The sequence below is a fragment of the Phacochoerus africanus genome, chromosome 15 (assembly GCF_016906955.1).
Source record: "Phacochoerus africanus isolate WHEZ1 chromosome 15, ROS_Pafr_v1, whole genome shotgun sequence".
Classification (NCBI taxonomy): Eukaryota; Metazoa; Chordata; class Mammalia; order Artiodactyla; family Suidae; genus Phacochoerus; species Phacochoerus africanus.
The window spans coordinates 61,414,622-61,433,951 of NC_062558.1; the positions used below are offsets into that span (position 1 = coordinate 61,414,622).

The 19,330-nt window shown below is 48.0% G+C and overlaps 1 protein-coding gene across 1 annotated transcript; it reads right to left on the reverse strand.

Annotated features, from left to right (window-relative positions):
- Positions 1-993: 993 nt before the first annotated feature.
- RHOU (ras homolog family member U) lies at positions 994-11,638 on the reverse strand. Its single transcript, XM_047761636.1, has 3 exons — positions 11,206-11,638; positions 9,600-9,658; positions 994-4,222 (listed from the first exon to the last, which is right to left on the reverse strand). The coding sequence occupies exons 1-3, from the start codon at positions 11,465-11,467 to the stop codon at positions 3,767-3,769; spliced, it is 777 nt and encodes a 258-aa protein (XP_047617592.1). The 5' UTR covers positions 11,468-11,638; the 3' UTR covers positions 994-3,766.
- Positions 11,639-19,330: the final 7,692 nt, after the last annotated feature.

The following is a 19,330-nucleotide window of genomic DNA, read 5'->3' on the forward strand; positions in this document are numbered from 1 at the left end:
TTTCCTATCACCTCTCCCTGATATCAGGGCTTCTCTGACCCATCCTCTCCCTGATGTCATCTCCTGCTCTTCTGTCCTGTCCACAGAAGCCTCTGGGACTTTCCAGATAGTCCTCTGCCTCAGGGCCTTTGCACATGCCACTCCTTTCAGAAGACTTCTCTCCTAGGTACTTCTCATTCCCTCATCTCCTTTCAGATCATGTGAATATTTCTGTGAAGATGCTCTGAACTCCAAAGGGGCCGGGAGCTCTGTCTTTGTTTCCCCAAAGGCCTGTCCCAGATAAGGGAGCAGGACTGGGGCTGGTTAAGGAGAAACTTCCAGGTGTCTCTGGGTGAGGGTCAGGCTGCCCATGGAGGCCAGTGAAGGCCAGGAAGCCAAAGCTAAGGCTTTCAGCACTCCAGGAGGCATGCAGATGGGCCGTGGTTTTAGTTACTCTCTGCCCAGTTTTCTAGTCCATTGCCGTTGACCAGTGGGTACAAAAAGTCATTGCCTGGCATCAGAGCAACATGGGGAATGAGGTAGACAGGTATGCCCTTCACTAGATGACCAGGAGTGCTGTCCACCCCTCTGGAGATCAGAACCCTGAGCCCTGCTGGTCTTCACTGTAAAGCTAGTGGGGCTGGTGGCACCTCCCACGGCCACTATGGACCTTGGACATTTACCCTACATGTGCTCCTGTGCTCTCACCCAGGGCTCCGACAGCCTGGGGAAAAACTGAGGTCCATCAAGTGACCTCAGTGTCACCATACACTCAGTACTGCTCTGAGCCTGGCATCTGGCTCCAAAAACAGGGCTCCGTCCAACACACCAGAGGGCTCCAGCACACGACACATTGTGGAGGCAGAGTTGGAGGGTGCACATGTCAGACACAATGACCAGGCATCAAATGATGGTTGGGGGTACATCCCTGGTACCCCTAAGGGCCTGCTTCTCCACATGGCAGAACTTCTATTCACTCCCAGAGAAATTCTTTGATAGAAAAGGCAAGTGCAGTTATAGCTGTAGGTCAGAATTTATTTCACACCACCTCACGGACAGCATCGTCAAGGACAGCGTTCAGCCCAACACCACTTATGCTTGAAAATAGAAAAGGACACCTTGGTAAGGCACCAGGTAACGACAATCTGGGGCAAAGACGTTGTCTCAACTGGGCTTGTGTGAGAGCTGGGTGGTTTCCTGGAAGTTTGTCAAGCACAGAGGACAATGAGAACAACTTACAGAAGGTTCATTTCCACGTACATGGCGAAAAGAGGTAACTGTTTTGCAGGATACTGTGTTTTTAAATCACGACTGGCCTACACTGCAGGAGTCACCCTACAGTGGCATTTTCCAAAGAACAGCTCTTAGAAACTCTCCTCTGTGATGCCGAGCTGTGAGTTTAACAATGTTTGAGCTTTGAAGCAAACTGAATTTATATTTAACTCAAACACACTTTAAAAAAATTTTCTGCCCAATTCTCTATTTGCACAAAGAAGTAAAAATGAAGGAAAACGTTGAGTACAATTGCACCTTTACTATTTTATAAATTCGGCAGCATATTAAAAACGGTTGCATTTAAATGTCAACCTCTAGATGTTTAGCACTCATGATACAGGTTGTATCATCTGGGTTAAAAATAAAGCATGTGAGTAAAGCTCCAGAACTGGTCCACACAGGTGCTCCTCAGAGACCCCGGTCCACCGGTGGCCCTGAAGGTGGACAGGGCTGAAGTCCCCTGCGGGGGGGACCAAGAGAGGCCCCATACGCTGCCACATGTACAAAATTTCTTTCAAGTTTTATGTTCAGTCTTAAAAATTAACTTGCTCTTTACTCCATGATATTTTCTTAATATCAAAATCCTGTTTGCAGTGACTTTCCAGCCAAATAATGCTCCTGCCCCATCTCCACCCCAAGGTGGACATAGCCCAGTCTGGTAGGTAAGCCAGCCATCACGTTCAAATGCATTTCATTAGGTCCGTTTAGGGCATTTCCACAAAGGAAGTAATTTTATTTACTCTGGAGAGTAACTAAACACTTCAGAAACTATGGTGGCAATTTTAATGTACTGGAAAATAAATAGCGAACAGTATGTCTTCCAGTTTTTAAACAAAGAAAAAATTAACTAATTTTATTTACTAACAGAAATCAAAGAAGCCCCTAACCCTAAGTATAACCTGATCATTTACTTTTTCTATAAAGAAGTACAAACTGGATTTTTTTTTTAAATATAAAAAGGACAACAGAGGACCCACAGAAAGATAAACTTTCTATCTGCTGGCTCTACACAGGTTTTCTCAGCTACTGACTGATTTTGGTAGATGTGCTTCAGCACTGCAAGCTTGACATTACAATTCCATGTATTAGGCTACCTTTTGGCATCTCAGAAGCATATCCATCCCAGAGGAAAACTATTCTCCTGACATGGTGCGTTTTTCCTCTAGAACAGTAAGCCCTAAAAACTGCACACGAATATTTCACAAATATGTGGTTTTCTGACTGTTCTGATCCCCTGACACGCAGTGCTGGTCTCTGCCGCCAGCTCCATGAAAGGCATCTGTGGATTTAATGGGTTGTTTTAACAGGTTTCAAGAGGGATTAAGAACAGGTTCTAAGAGATACATTTTGTTTTAACATGGTCTCAAAAATGCGTGAAGATATGCTTAAAATTATACCTCAGGTATAACCAAAAAGAGATCTGTTCCAAAAAGTGTTAACAAAAAGAGGAAGCCAAGCTTCCCTCACATCAGTTTCTGTGGGCATGCTTTTTCCCTTTAAGTGTTTAAAAGTCTAAATCAGCAGCAAGAACAGTCATATATATGTGTGTGTATATATAAAGAAGTATATTTTGGCTAATGTAAGAAAACAAGTACATTTTGTGTTCCTCAAACATCTGCCTGCTAGAGGCCTTGCGGGAGCATTCACTTCCCTGCAGATGGGGCCAGTGAAGGCTAGAAGTTTAGAAGTGATGGGTCTCCTTGGTGCTCTCATTACAGAGGTTTAGGCGGTTTGGCTCATGGGAACGGACAGCAAACATCACACCCTGATCTCAACATGAATCACTCCCTAAAAAAAAAACAGGGCTACTGGCATCACTTTCTATGCTCCACATGGCATCATGGCCATGTTTACACAGTCTCAGGGTGAAAAATCCCAATCAACAACTTCTCCTCTTTGGTCTACACAGTGCCATAGTCAGTGGGATGTTTTTGGTTGAGTGGGATGTTTCAATCTGAAGCCACTGGGTATAAGCAGATAAGACAAGTGACTGGTTTGAGGTTTTATAGGCAGAGGGCTCTCATGTTTCTTTTCTCAGATTTTTGCTCCTTAAAAAAGCGGGAGAAAGGATGAGGTTTCAAGGCTAGGAGTTACTCTTACCCCAGCTGGCACTCTGCATGAAGCAGCCCTTAATCACGGGATGGCCGACCACACCATCTCCTCCTCTCTGTCTTCTGTGCATTATCACACAGCACAATTTCACTCCTGACATCCAGATCTGAGGTGTCTTTTTCATATCAGATATAAATTAATCCAAAAGTCTAGAGCTCTAAATTCTGTCAGGACAAACACTTAACTTACTTCAAAGTATCTTGCATAAGAATCTCATTCCTAAGCTCAAACAAATGAGAAAATCAAAGGCAAGAAAGGGTACACGCACTGTAGCACCTCCTATAACACACAGACACACACGTCCTCTATACAGGTTCTACACGGTAAAGGAGTCAATTCAGCTAATGGAGCCCCTAGTGCCGATTTCATCCCAAAACGGCCATCTGGGTCCCCACCAGCATCATACGAAGCAGCAGTACTTCTCCCACCAGGACTTGGACAGGGTCTTCATTTTGTCCGGAGTTCTGCTCTTGGACTTCTTTGGCTGTTGCTGAGAGTCCGAGTACTGAATGCCCGTGACGATGGCTGCATCAAAGACCTCTTTGAGGTTCTTCTGAGTCAAAGCCGAGCACTCGACGTAGGAGGCGGCCTTGATCTCCTCCGCACACAGCTTGGCTGCCTCCTCGGGCACTGGCTTCTCTTTGCATTTGTCCAGCTCGATGAGGACTTTGACATCTTCTCTGAGGTCTGACTGTGTCCCCACGAGGACGATGGGGGCCCGGGGACAGTGGCACCGAATCTCTGGCACCCATTTCTCGCTGACATTCTGGAAGGAGGAGGGGCTCACGACGCTGAAGCACAGGAGGAAGACATCGGCGTTGGTGTAGCAAAGAGGTCTGAGCTTGTCAAACTCATCCTGCAACCGGGACAAGCACCCAAATGTTACCTCACAGTAATTCTCATCAGCAACACACAGTGTGAACATTCCTGGGAAAGGGCCTGGCAGGTAACAGAAAGCCCACAAGTCAGGGGAGGAGGAGCTGGCATCTGAGAAAGGACCCTGTTGCCAAATGGGGCTGCGCAGCCCCTCAAACCTGCCAAATGTGCTTGGCGTCTTTCTCCACGCTCATGACCCACTAGCAACCTTCCATAGCAAAAGTCCTGAAATTAGATGGATTTTAAAACTTTCTCGGAGTTCCCATCTTCGTGCAGCAGAAACGAATCTGACTAGGAAACATGAGGCTGTGGGTTTGATCCCCGGCCTCGCTGAGTGGGTTAGGGATCCAGTGTTACCCTGAGCTGTGGTGTAGGTCACAGATGTGGCTCGGACCTGATGGTGCTGTGGCTGTGGCATAGGCCGGCAGCTACAGCTCCGATTGGACCCCTAGCCTGGGAACCTCCATATGCCGTGGGTGCGGCCCTAAAAAGCAAAAATAAATGAAATGAAATGAAATAAAATAAAGTAAGACTTTCTCTAGCCTTCAGCCCAGAGTAACCCAGAATTACTCCTTCAGCTCTAGTTACTTCGCCACACTGATCCGAGGCCTCTGCTCTAACCCCCGTGAAGCCCAGTCTCTTAACTCAGCTCGTCTGTAAGAAGCCAGCCCTGCGATCTTCACAACAGCTCTGAGCCGTACCCATCTCACCCCATCTGTGCTGTGCACACACAGGGCACACTCAAGTGAATCAGACACAGGCCTGGAGCTGAGACCTCTGGGAGGCCACTCTCACAGCAGCCCAGAAACTGTGTGCCTCTCATTGTCACTTACAACACCAGTTGATACATTCTCACACTTGGTGGATATACCTCTTTCTTCCTGCTTCACATCCTATGTCTCCCTCTTTCTTTTCTCTCACTTTCCCTCTCCACTAATCCCAGAGGCCTTCACACATGATACATTGGGAAGATAAAGGACCAGAGAAAGGGTGTACCCCCTGCCCCACTTCTGAGGTTTAGACAACTGGATAGAATAAGATGGAGTTGATTATATAAACCAACCACCAAGCCTCTCAGTGCTGGCTGAGCTCACTCACTTAACAGAGATGCATGTGGGACACCAGGCACTGTCCAGCCCAGGGGATGTGGTCAGGAAGACAGACATGTCCCCAAGTCTGTGTTTCATTTTATCAAACACCCTAGAGTTCCCTGCAGTACCATACTTAGCTGACTGAAAGCTTTTACTCAACTTTCTCCTAGGAAAATATTTAAATTATCTCATTCCCTTTTTTTTTTTTTTTTGGTCTTTTTAGAGCTGCACCCACAGCATATGGAGGTTCCCAGGCTGTGGGCTGAATTGGAGCTGTAGCCACCGGACTGCACCACAGCCACAGCAATGCTGGATCTGAGATGAGCTTGTGACCTACACCACAGCTCGTGGCAACACTGGATCTTTAACTCACCGAGCAAGGCCAGGGATTGAACCTGTGTCCTCATGAATACTAGTCAGATTTGTTTCTGCTGAGCCATGACAGGAAATCTGTCACTCCTTTTTTTTTTTTTTTTTTTAAATTTTAACTTTTTTTGGCTGCACCCATTTGTAAGTTCCAGGGCCAGGTATCAAATCTGAGCCACAGCTGTGACCTACACTGCAACTGTAACACTGGATCCTTTAACCCATTATGCCAGGCCAGGGGTTGAGCCCTTGCCTCCGCAGCAACCTGAGCTACCACAGAGACAATGCCAGCTCTTTAACTCCCTGTACCACACTGGGAACTCCTCATTCCTCTTTTAAATTTCAGCCACCCTCAGCTGTAACATGACATAATTTCCCAGCGGCAAGAAAAACGTAAATGTCACCAGGTTTTTGTTGCTCAGTTGGCATACTCAGATTATTTACAAACTCCTATTTACATATGCATTATTCTACATCCGGTCTTTTTATCTGAGTGCACTTTCTTCATCTGAGGCTCCACATTTCAGCTTGTGGGACAACAACAAAGTGACAATGTTGAAGTCGACCAACTAAACACTTAAGAAGGAATATGGCATCTCACAAGGTGAGTACCACTTCACTTCTCTGTCTTCTATACAGAAAAGTTAAAAAGAAAAAAAAAAAGACTTGGGTTTCTTACTGCCAAATTTGTGCTGAAAGAATAAACACAGAATCCTAACCAGGTGGCCCAGCCCCAAAGATCTTTTAATGAAACGCTCCCTCTGTTCTCAGAGGCCTGAAAGGAAGAAGCACAAAACAGTGTAAAGTCAGCACCACCCCCACCCCCCCCTTCACTGCCCCTCAATGCTGGAAGGCATCACACTTGGCTATGCCCTGGAATCTGGGGTTGCATTACCAATAAAAAGAAAGGCAAGCACAGGGCTGGGCCCCGTGACAGGACTCCACAGACCTCTCGAGGTTCTGGCTTAGGGACTCGGGAAACAGGGCAGACATTAAACCCCTCTGCTCACTGCCTGACCAGAAACCTTAGATATTTGCTAAAACAAGTGCAACACACATACATGTGATGAGGCCAACTGGAATGCACCCTCCAGGAAACATGTTCTGAGGCCCAGAGATTTGCATGCAACTCTGAGATGGTGCAGAGATTCAGGGCCAGGCTGGCTGGAGAGCAGGGTTGGTCAAGCTGCAATCAGACTTTTTCTTTTCTTTTTTTTTAAGAGCAAAGATTTTCCCAAGTGCTTCCTGAGTCAAAAGGCTGAAGAGTTTTCAGTTGCTATTGGCAAGGCTACAGTGCACTGCTCCTGTTTCAGGGAGGGTGCTTTCTCTACAGCAAAGGTAGGTTTCTTCAAGGCCTCCATGTGATGGAATTTCACTTGAGTAAGATGGTAAGTCTAGCGTTAAAAACTCCTCCTCACATCTCATATACTCACTGAGACCCCAATAGGAAACCCCAAGGCACAAGAAGCAATTTCTAGCTACTCATCCAGCCAGCAGAGCGCTATGCTTGCTCTCAGGGGCTACGTGAAACTTGAGTCTGGTCCCCAGGCTACACTACCTGTGTTCACATTCCCGGGAGTTTAGAATGGAAGTGGCTCGAGTCAGTTTATCCACGAGGCCACCATGAGGACTGCCTGGAGGGGGGGTTGCCACTGGCTGGGACGATGCCAAGGAAATATGCTAACCCAAGTCCCTTAAAAAGAAGTTGATCAGATCTGGAGTAAGGAGGGCAGAAAAGGATGCCATCTTGACCAGCTTTGCTGATGGTCAAAACAAATACTAATTGATACTTTAGAAGCAGACGACAAGCTACTTTTATCTTACCAGCTGTGTATTTTTTATAACTAATTTCTGAATTTGGTTTTCTACAAATCTATAGAAGGCGGCTGCACAATAAAGCATACTTTACTAACTAGAACATCCATCAAGAAATACAGTGAATCTCAATGAAAACATTGCTAGGAGACTAGAAGAATAATTTCCAAATAAACCAAAGCTTATCAACTTGCACCAGAATCTTTTTATTTCCCTAATGATAAACTTTTTTCATGAAAATATTTATAAAATGATTCTTTTGATTCTTTGACTTTGAAACAGATCATACTTGAGAAAAATCAAACTCTGATAATTCAGGATCATTCCTACAAAGTTCCTCTGGTAAAAGTCCCATTCCTCTTTCAAAACTGCTCAGAGATTTCCCCCCAGGTCTACCCATCCTGCCCCTCCAGCTGAAGTTGCCTTATTCTTTCTGTAACTTCTTTCTCAAGTTCTACTACCTGGTTCGTCTTCCCCACAGACTGTAAGTCTGCTGATGGACAGACCCACGACTGAAGTTTGCATCCCTCAGGACCTAACACTCCATCCATTTACCGATCCATTCTACAAACCATGATTAAACCCCAGGATGTGCAGGCACTGAGGGGGCACTAGGCAGAGAACCCCAGCCCTGAAAGCTGTGTCTGCCAGGAAAACCAAGGCCTGACAGGCAACCCTTTAGGGAGGGCATGGCCGCGTGCTCTCTCTAAAGGGTCTCAGAGAAGCGTGCAGTTTGGTGCCTTATGTTTTCCTGCCTTCTGTCTTATTCTTAGGCTGTTTAGCTGCCATTTCTTGCTCCAGGGGGGAGCCCTCTGTTTATTGAGGTGCTACCCAACCCTCATTTTCAAATCAGAAAATCTGACCCTAAGTAGGAAAAACATTCTCACTTTATACAAAACAATTAAGCTTTAATTATAAATAGCAGCAGGGCACCCAAAAAGATTAAGTATTAGAAGACCCTGTGTTCTTTGATTTTTCTTTTTCACAGACTGGTGGGTTGTTTCTGATCCTGGTAAAAGTGAGGGCTAAGGAGCTCCAGTGGAAGGGCAAAGACAGAACAGAAGAGGTGGGGCTATGGCAAGCCATTGTGACCATCACCACACTGGCATTCAGCTGGGGACTGGGTCACCCAGTCGTGTCACCTCGAGGTTTGAGAAATAAAGCCCTGAATTTGCGGTCCTGGAGCAGGTAAGTGACCTGGAAGCCCTGATTTGAATGAGGCACTTGGGGACTCATTCTAGAAAGCCAGCTGCTTCTTAAATGCACGTGGTCATGTGATATCTCAAGTGAAATGGGCACTTTTACCTGCCAACGAAGTACCCCCACACTTTCATGAATTCCAGCAAGCATTGGAGGGACTACATGCTTATTAACTGTCACTTTGGCAAACTCAAGAGATAGTACCCAGGGTTCTCACAGAGCACAGTGAGAATTCCGTGACGTGGGCATTGTGCGGGGGACTAGGGCCCCTGGAGCTCCCTGGGGACACTCCAAAGGGGACTTCACATGGGTCCTCCCCATCACCCCCCGGCTGTCTCCTCCAAGTGGCTGGCCCTCAAGACCAGAATAAATTCAGAAAGACCAAGTTCCAGCTCATTCATCCCTCTAGCTTAGGTCATCCTGGACCACTGCACCTCTGCTTCAATGGCTGGGGGTGCCCTAGTGAGTCCAACCACGCCTGGGAGGGGAAATAGTAACAGCTACTGACATAAGCTCCATCCTTTTCTTGAGTACGTTTCTTAAGTATTTGGCTTGTTTGGCCTTTAATAATTATATCACCAACTTACTTGGAGAAATGATTACAAAGCATCATTGATCATTTTTAATAAAAACCAGAAAGTAAATAAGATCAGAAACTCCCCTAAGATAAGAACTGCTCTTGACCCCATTTTCCCCTGTCCTGCCCACACAAAGTTGGGCCAAACCCTGTTTTATTAGTGCGGCGCCATCTCCCCCCACCCCACCCTCTGAGAGGGGCCAAAGACAGGGGTGGGGCTTTAGAACGGCCCAGTTATGGGGCTGTTACTTGAAGGTCTTTCAAAGGCCATTTCCTTGTCCAGCACTGAGCAGTGATGTGATACTGACCTGTCCTGCGGTGTCACAGAGCTGGAGTCTCACAGGCCGCCCATCCACAGACACCACAGCTTAAAAATAAGAACAAAATGACTATCAGGGGGTGTCTTTTAACTCTCTTCAGAAGAAAAATAGTTTTAGCTTGCATGACCATTCTTACTCTAAACCTTCAGCTCCTACTCTGGATCCCTTAGCCAGCTCAAGGCTTACCTAAAACAAGGAGACCCCATGGAGGCACTTCTCTGTACAAATCTCCATTGTCACAGAGGAGGCAGCAAAGCTCAGAGCCTTTAACAACATCCGAGAAGGGCCTGCGCTTTCCTCCCAGACCTAGAAGACGTATTTTCTTGTTGCATTTGTTTAAAAGAACTTAAAAACAACACTGGGGGGTAATTGGGAACTAACCTTGCAGTTCTAAGTCAGTGGAAAACCTCACGAATACTTCTGTTTTCCCTTGGGAAACGCTGGGCATCTTTGGGGTTTATCATAAAAGTGTAGCTTTTTTGAGAACATGTGCAAACACAGGCTGCCAGTGTTGTTCTGTTTATAAGAGGCCTCTGCTTATCTCTTCATGTCAGCTCAAAGAGAGGATTAAGAGAGAAAAGGAAAGAAAGCCATGGCCAGCCACCTTTCCACTGTGAAGAGGTGACTGGGGGAGGGGCCTGCATCAGGATACTGCTCTGAGGTCTTTATGTGAGTGAAGCACTCAGCTTCCTTTCAATGCAACTTTCTAAATTGTTTATATAAATGTTTATACCAGTCAGTTGGGAGGGAAAAAAGAAAGGAAAAAAAAAAAAAAGCACAATATCATTTAGGTGGGAAACCCACCAGCACAGCAGTTTTTACTTAGGGGAACTTCCAGGTGGATGAAAGCAAGTCCTTGCCACTGTGACTTTCTAAAACATCAGGAAACTTTTAAGAGCAAGAGAAAGTGTTTCAGACTGGTGTCTGTAGATTTTAACTTTTTCTTAAATTTCATAAACACTTGAAAAACCAGTGTTAAGGATTCCTTTATCTTGGTAGATACCAAACCAAGTATCATAGCATCCTGTACAGAGAAGCCAGCAGCCTAATTAGATAGTGAAAAGATACCAATAGTCAGAAACACAGCCAATCGGGGAGGTGGAAGCGAGGGAAGTGGGGTGAGGCTCTGAGGAGAGAAATGTTTACTCTCCAGCTTTAATTCAAACCTCAGCCTTTCCAGGACCCCTAGTGCCATTTCCACGAAATCCATTCTCTTCCTTCGTCTCCGCTGCTCTTTAAAGTGACGACGCTGCCTGGTAAGGGAGCCACTGACAGAAAAGGATGGACCCTCAGGGCCACAGGTAATGGCACCTGCGCGTCACCTTCTGATCGAAACTGCAGCAGCGCCAGCAACGTTGACCTGACGCAACTTCTAGCCGCAGGAAACTGACCAGGCCACCTGGGCGCGACCTGTGAGGTCCCGCCTTCTGCTCCTAAATGGCGAGGCGCCCTCCAGTCCTCGTGCCCGGGTTCGGGCTCCGGCTTCCCCGCGGTCCCGCCGTTTGCCCTGCGCGGTCCCGGTCCCAAAGCTTGGGAATCGTCCGCTTCCTCTCTGGGCCGGCCCCGCGCCGCCCATGCCCCCCGCCCCGCTCACCCGAGAAGTTGTCAAAGGCGGTAGGGATGTACTCGGTGGGGTAGCCGTTGGTGGTGTAGCTCACCACCAGACTCGTCTTGCCCACCGCGCCGTCGCCGACCAGCACGCACTTGACGCCGCGCCCCTCGCTGCCGCCCGCGCGCCCTCGGCCCCCCGGCACCCCGGGCCCGCGCGCCCCGCGCCCCCCGCGCTCCCGGCGGGGCGGCACGGGCGGCGCTTCGCAGCGGCCCGGGAACGCTGGGTCCCCCTGCTGCGGGGGCATCGGCCCGCTCCGGCCGCCGGAGGAGCTGTCACCGACTGGAGCGAGAGCCGCAGCTCCGGGCCGCGCGGCTCCAGACAAAGGCGGCCGGGCGGGTCGCTGCGGGGCTGGGACTCGGGCGGCGCCGGCTCCGCTCCGCGGCCGAGGACTGCGGGCCGAGCGGCGCGGAGCCCGGGCGCGATGTCTCCTCCCGGCTGCCTGGCGACACTGCGCGCGGGGGCGGGCGCCAAGGGAGGAGGCGGGGCCGCCGGCCACTCGGTCCCCGCGCCGGGCCCACAGCGCCCCCAGCCTGCGCGCCCGGCTCCTGCACCCGTGCGGGAGCCGAGCGTGCGGGGGCGGGGCTGCAGCCTCAGGCCGAGGGGCCGTGGCACCCGCTGTGAGGACCGGGACACCCGCTGGGGGCGGCGCGGACGGGAGTACCGGCCGAGAGCTGCTTGTCCAGACGCACGGCACTGACGCCACCGCGGAGCGGCCCGCTCGGTGCCGCTTCCTTCGGCCACGCGGCTGGTGACCCAAGCTCCTCCTGGCCCCGTGGCCCTTGCCCCCTCCTCCCTGCCCAGTTGGGGCCTCCAAGCTAGCAGTGAGGGTCTTGGGGACGTATCGTCTGAACGAGGCTAACAGGCAACTTTTATCGTAAGGTCTCGCTGCAGCCCAGCGTGTGATTTTTCTTCTTCTAATGTATTCTCATATCATCTGGGAGCAAAAGAAGGCCAAGTCCATTGTTAATGCTTGTTGGACCTGCTCTTTGGCATGCCATGAACCAAGAGATTTCTTTAGAGCCCCAGTTCCTTCATTTGCTTCAGTATAATTTGGTGACATTAATATTACCTGGGGGAAATTTTCATTTTTCTCTGACTTGTTCTCTGGCTTCCTCCTACATTTAGGCAGCAGTCTGTGGGGAAAGACAGGGCAGCCTTTCTGGGCCTAGTCGGGTGGCAAAGGCTCCGTCGGGTTGACAGTGGGGTGTGAGAAGAGGCACGTACTTTTAACATGAATAGCGAAACCAATAATAAAAATTACAATAGCTAATAAACATTGAGCCTTTTTTATATGCCAGACACTGGTAAGCATTCTGCATGAATTAATTCCTTTCATTTTATCATTACTGATAGCCATTTTAAGGGTAGAGGATAAGAAAATCCGAGGCACAGAGATATCAAATAAAATGCCCAAGGTCCACAAACGAGGAAGTGGTGGTGTCAGGATTCAGGGTCTAGCTACAGGAAGCTAAAATAAGCCAGAGTGATAAACTCAGACTTGAAAGTTTGGCGGTAGGTGGAATGCAGAGGTGAGTCTATCAAGATGCTACACGCTTGAATCCAGGCTTCCATTTGCACAGAACGTCTCCAGGGCCTTGGGGGCCCTAACAGTGTGAACACACCCATTATACGTCTGTAAATTTTGCAAAGTCACTTTTTTTTTCTTTTTCTTTTTTTAAGATTCCCAGGCTAGGGGTCAAATTAGTGCTATAGCTGCAGCCTCTGCTACAGCCACAGCCACAGCGACGTGGGATCTGAGCTGTGACCTACACCACAGCTCCCAGCAACGCCAGATACCTGACCCACTGAGCAAGGCCAGGGATCGAACCCACATCCTTGTGGATACTAGTCGGATTTGTTTCTGCTGTACCACAATGGAAACTCCCTGCAAAGTCATGTTTTAACCACCACTGGTTAAGCCCACTGTCTCTTTCAGCTCTAACTTCTCATATTGAGTGGCAGTGGACATTCTGAGGATCAAGTCAAGGAAAGTGAAGTTGGGGAGACAATTCGTTTGGGTTTAATGGATGCAGAGCCAGGACTACGGTGAGGGGCCAAGGGAGCAAAGTTGAAGGGGCCAACTTCACGCTTGCCTAACCCTAAGGCACTTGCTTTGAGTACCCTGGCCTCGTCTGCCTCTGCCTAACTCTGACCCTGATGGCTGATACCTATGTGGTATTCTAACACATTCTCATGTTAGTTACCTTATTTCCCAGGTGAAGGAATGGCTGCAAGTAACCCACCTGTTCTGTGGGGTCCTGCTGGCATCTAAGCAGACTTTCCCATTTTCCTCAGCATTGGGAGGGTCCAGTGGCAAAGCAGTAACAGTTGGAGATGTAGCTTCTTGAAGCCAGAAGCTAGTTTGTGTTTGTGGCAATTCTTTCCATTATAAAACACACAGTATTGTTGGAGGGGGCTTGTCTCTCTCTATACCTGGTCAAAATGGAAGCTCCCTCCACTCAGGAATACACTCTAAATGCAGCATATACAATTATAGATGTACCATACATTTTTGAAGGAAATCACAGGAAACAGAATTGATGTGGGGATTTCCTGTCATGGCTCAGCAGTAATGAACTCGACTAGTATACACGAGGTTGAGGATTCAATCCCTGGCCTCGCTCAGTGGGTTAAGGATCCAGCATTTCCATGAGCTGTGGTGTGAGTCACAGATGCAGCTTGGATCCTGCATAGCTGTGGCTGTGGTGTAGGCCAACAGCTGCAGCTCTGATTCCACCTCTAGCCTGGGAAATTCCATATGTTGTGGGTACGGCCCTAGAAACACACACACACACACACACACACACACACACACACACGAAAGAATTGATGCAAAGTCCTGTGTTTGTGAAGACACAAACCTGCCTGTGAAGTCCACTTCCATTCCTCTCTGGAAAACATAATGCAAAACCACAACATTGAAAAAGAGGTCAAAGGGCATGCACCCCAGCGCATGTGGGGAGGTGCCCTTCAAGGGATATACAGCTTCAGTTATGCAGGATAAATACATTCTGGAGCTCTAATGCACACAGTGTGACTAGAGTTAACAATACTGTCCCGTACAATTGCATCTCTAAGTGGACATCTTCAGTGTTCTTCACACACACACACACACACACACACACAGGTGAATATTTCACAATGTATACATATACCAAATCATCAAGTTGTACACCTTAAATATGTACAATTTTCTTTGTCAACTGTACCCAATAAAGTTAGGAGGAGGAGTGCAGCCACAAAAATGTAGGAAAATATAGCGTTATCACAGTATGTCAGGGAGTTCATTGAAGTGTCTTCTAGTGGATGTATTTTGAAATTTATGGTGTTTGTCAGCCTTTTAATTTTTTTTTTTTTTTCCTTTTTAGGGCCGCACCCATGGCACATGGAGGTTCCCAGGCTAGGGGTTGAATCAGAGCTATAGCCGCTAGCCTACCCCATGGCCACAGCAATGCAGGATCCGAGCCACGTCTGTGACCTACACCACAGCTCATGGCAACACCGGATCCTTAACCCACTGAGCAAGGGCAGGGATCAAACCCGAAACCTCATAGTTACTAGTCAGGTTCGTTTCCCATGTGCCACAATGGGAACTCCTTAAATTTTATAACTAGTTTTGATGCATTTCTCATTGAAGTTAAAATTTTTTGTACTTAATTTTCTGTTCTTAAATTTTTATCATTTCTCTTAAGGAAGGCCCAGAAATTTGATAAGCTTCAGGCCCAACAAAATGTGGGGCTACTCCTACCTCTGACCATATAGTGGTTTTTGTGTCCTGGAAACCCAAACTTTGCTTTGCTCCCTTTTTATCTGGCCCTCTTATGTCCAATATTGCCCCTTCCACTCTTTTTGGCCCATTTTTTTTTTCCTTTTATGGCTACATCTCAGTGCTGACCGAGGCAGGGGCTGCAGGAGGTCCTCCTAAATGTAGGAGAAATCAGTAAATCACACCATAAATCCTATTTATACAAAACTTTCCCCAGAGCACATATCATTAATTGCTGTTGTGCATTTTTTACATCTGTAATATTTATTTTTAATAAAGGTATCGTCTTCTGCAAGTGTTATTATATGTGCTTTAATATGTTCAACAAATTGAAGTGGTCCTGGAGGATTATCACAAAAGAGGCAAATTATAGACATAAGTTCCTGGAGAAAGATGAAAGCCCCAGGGAGGGCCATTGGGAGGATGGCAGGTAAATTTGCAGTGGAAGCTCACTGGAGCAGAAAGCCTGGAAACACTGCAAAGGCTGAAAACAGATGCGTGCAAGGCAGGCCAAGCTATACTGCAGGCCCCTTTCTGCTCTCAGCCTTTGTAATTTTCCTCCTTAAACCCCTGCTCTGGGTCTTCCCAGCTGGTGCCCATCCCCCAGGAAGAGAAACGCCCCCATTTCATTCCCTCAACTCTGCTGCAGCAGCCAACCTGCCCTCCCAGCTGTTCTGACCCTTGAGATAAAAGATCCTCCTTCCCAGACCTTTGCAGCAACTGATACGCTTCCGACTTCCCTCCCCAAACATACATCACAGAAACGCCCCAGGCCAAACATTTTCCAGCTGCCCAAATCCCCACAGAGGATAAGAACTCTTTAGAAACCCTCTTAGCTATTGCAAAACCTTGACCTCCTCTAATTTTTAAGCCACCCTAAAGATAAGACCTCACCATGGAATCATTTCCCAACGACTGTAATCACCTTGGCCGGCAGCTGTGAAATGATAGAATTGTCTTCCTGCCTTCCTTCCAGAAACGGCAACTACCTCCCTCTTTGAGATCTTCCCAGTCGAGGGCAAGGAAAAGCCCATAATTCTACAACGGGGAAGAGAAAGGAATTTTCACACATTCAAATCATGGTCAAAATCCATTTCTGGGTTTGCAGTGGAGAGCAGCACTTTGAATGAAGAAGGGGCGCACACCCAGATGCCTTACCAATCTGCCCAAGTGTGGCTTTGAGAAGGAAATGTTGTAGCAGGAGGCCCGCTTTCTCTGCCGTGTGCCTCTAGAATGTCCTAGAAGGTGGATACTGCCTCTGCACACTGAAATTGTGTCATTCGTTTGATTTTGGAGGGGAAAGGAGTGTGGCTGTTAGCTTCGTCTTTAGAGGGAGGAATCCAACTGATGAACTTAGTGTGACCAAGCAAGAACAGTGGTGATCTCTTCAGATGCTTTTAGAGCCGGGTCTGGACCTCAAGGGATTTACAGTTCCAGTAAGAGAGAAAATATCTATAAAATAACTGTAATGCAAGGCACAGCGTGGTGGGGGTAATGGGATGTTCTAAATGCAATTGGATGTCAGAGGTGCCTGAGGACAGATTTTTGGATGGGGAAAATCTTCTGGAAAGTAGAATATACATCATGTGCTACTGAAATATTTTCATACTTGCTTATTGCTAATCTAAAATCATTTTACCTATTCATTAAATCAATTCCATAAACACTGATTCAGTCCCTTTGTTAACATAAGGACTTGTTAGTGATCAGATATTTTATGTTTGAAATTTGTTTCTATAATACTAAACTTTCATTAATTCCGATGGCTTTCTAATCCGTAAAAATTGGGAGGTTTTAAGTCACCTTCACAGTGCTGTCACTGTCTGGAGAGCCCTTTCCATTGACTTCACACATTAAATCATAGGGTCTTGGAGGTCCGGCTAGAGGTGTTATCATCACTCTTACTCTGCTCTCACCAGCCTGGGCAGAGTCCTCCCTGGGTGCTCAGACCCTGGGACATGGCCCTCTTCCCGGATCCCCTAGGCTCTGTGGGGGTGGGGGGAAGAGAGATGCACCAGGATGACCTCTGAAGCAGTGACCCCTGGGGTTCCTACACCCACGCATATCTGTGACTAACCCTGAAGCCCTGGCCTCCCAAGCATGGCAGAAGACCAGATTTCAGACCTTTGGCCTGAGGTCTTCTGGACTATTCCTCTCTAGCAATATAGACTGAGCCTGGTAGCTATTGGGGTCACTTCTGTAAAGTTTGAACTCTGTCCTTTGAGACTTGAGCGCACAGAGTGAATTCCAGGCTCATACTCCAAGGGTACGCCTTCAAATTCATTAATTTGAAATAACCCAGAAGATAAAAATGAGCAGCAGGAAGAGTTTTGGTGTGCTAAAAATATTAATTTACTTTTCCTCGAATCCCTGTAACAATAGTCCTGAGATTAAAAAATAAAAACAAATAAAAATTTTAAAAAGGCAGAGAGACTGGCAGACAACAAAGGACTCAAGGACAACTGATCAGGATGGGAGACGCTGCTCTGTCCCGGGAGGGAGTTGAAGCTGACGGTTTGATCAGACTCACTTCAGTCCTTGCCTGTTGCATGCCTCTGGGTATCAAGGGGTATATTTAGTGCCTAGAAGGATGAGATGCACATAACATCTCATCACACATATTTAATGTAAGTTCACCCTGTCCTTGTCACGGGGGAGAACTCCAAAAACAACCCCCACCAGGTGTAGAGTAATTCAGAGGGCACTTGCTCAAGTCACCATGGGTTTGCCCTCCTTTGTCAGACAGGAGGACCTTTCCCTCTACACTGGGGAAATTGCGTGGAAGGAATGCCATATGTGCGCCCACTCAGCAAATATTTATTAAGAACCCACTGCTTTGAGGTCTGTAGTGGCTGGGCCCTGTTGATGACCACAGTGGATGCTAACCACTCCTCCGTGAAGCGGACATTTGTGGGGGAGACAGACTGTGACCAGGATAAGCAAATGTGTACTTGTCAGAAGGGGCAAAGCTCCACAGAGGAAGAGAAGCAGGATGGAGCACAGAACACTAACTGTGCTCTAATAGGTGGGCAGCGAAGGTCTCTTATGGTTACCCTTGAAGGCCTGAGGGGCCTGAGTGTCCTGGGCGTCTGGGGAAGGAGCCTTCCAGGCCAGGGAATAGCAAGAGCAGAATCCCTGCTGCAGGGACTATTTGTGCAGATCAGGGAAGCACCGGGGAGCCTTGGGAGAAGTTAGTGGGGGGTGGGAGGGGTCGGGGGGTGGTGAGGTCATAAAAGAAATGAAACAAAAGACCTGAGTGTAGGCTCCTGGGTAAGCTGGAGCGGCTGGCACTGGTTGGGCAGTAGCACCGTCTCAGGCTCCCAGGATCCCTCGGGCTGCTGAGGAAAAGCACCTACTGGGGAGAAGATGTCCCAGAGGCCAGTTAGAGATGAAGGTCTGAGCAGGGGGGTGGGAACTTGGCTAGATATGGGGCTAGGAAGAAGCTGGGTTTTGGCCATGCCTTGAGGCTAGAGACAGCACATGCCCCCAGACACCTTGGGTCCTGGGTTTGAGGGCACATGGAAGGCAAGGTAAGTCCAGGGATGTTGGTCTGGCAAACCCAAGTTGTCATGGGCTGGGATGAGGAAAATTCCAGCAATTTTCAGAACTGGAAGAAAGATTGGGAATTCTGTTTACTCATATGAAGTCCGAGTTGCCTCTGAGAGGTCAAGTGGACAGTTGAATATATATCTACAGTTCAGAGAGAGAGGCTGGCCAGGGTGGAGACGGCATCTCCTTGGCACGTGGTGAAGGGTGAGTGGGTGTGAGCTCACTTATGATTGCAGACCCAGAAGGGAGAGGCCAAGGCTGAACTCCGGGATTCCAATGTTGCATTAAAAGGACAGACATTAAAAATCTAGAAATAGTGGGAGCTCCCTGGCAGTCTGGTGGTTAGGCCTCTGTGCTTTTACCACTGCAGCCCGTGTTCAATCCCTGGTCTGAGGACTGAGATCCTACATCAAACCACTGCATGCTGTGGCCAAAACAAAGAGCTGGAAATATTAAGTAGGGCCAGATAACAGAAGCTAGGAAGGGACAAGTGAGTAAGTGCCTGCCAAGTGCACTGCCTGAGTGAGTAAGGGCTTGTCTACACAGCCACCTGGCCACTGGCTGCACACGGAGCCACTAGGCCCCTTTGGGATTGGAAACAACCCTCGATGCCTTTGTTGATCAGGTGGCTGAGAATAAACCTGATGGGCCCTATGTGCAAACTGGCTGCTTCATTGATTTCTGGTGCCAGGTTGAATTTCAGTGAAGGAGGGGATGACTGAGATTGGAACAAAAGAAGTCTGGGACGGTGGGGGTGTGTCCTTAGTGTGGAGCCCTGAACCCAACAGGCCG

Coding starts and splice junctions, on each gene's coding strand:
- RHOU (XM_047761636.1), bottom strand. CDS start 11,467: ATGCCCCCGCAGCAGGGGGACCCAGCGTTCCCGGGCCGCTGCGAAGCG. Junction 9,659..11,205: donor CGCCTTTGACAACTTCTCGG/GTGAGCGGGGCG, acceptor CTTATTTTTAAG/CTGTGGTGTCTGTGGATGGG. Junction 4,223..9,599: donor TCTGTGACACCGCAGGACAG/GTCAGTATCACA, acceptor TCCCGGTTGCAG/GATGAGTTTGACAAGCTCAG.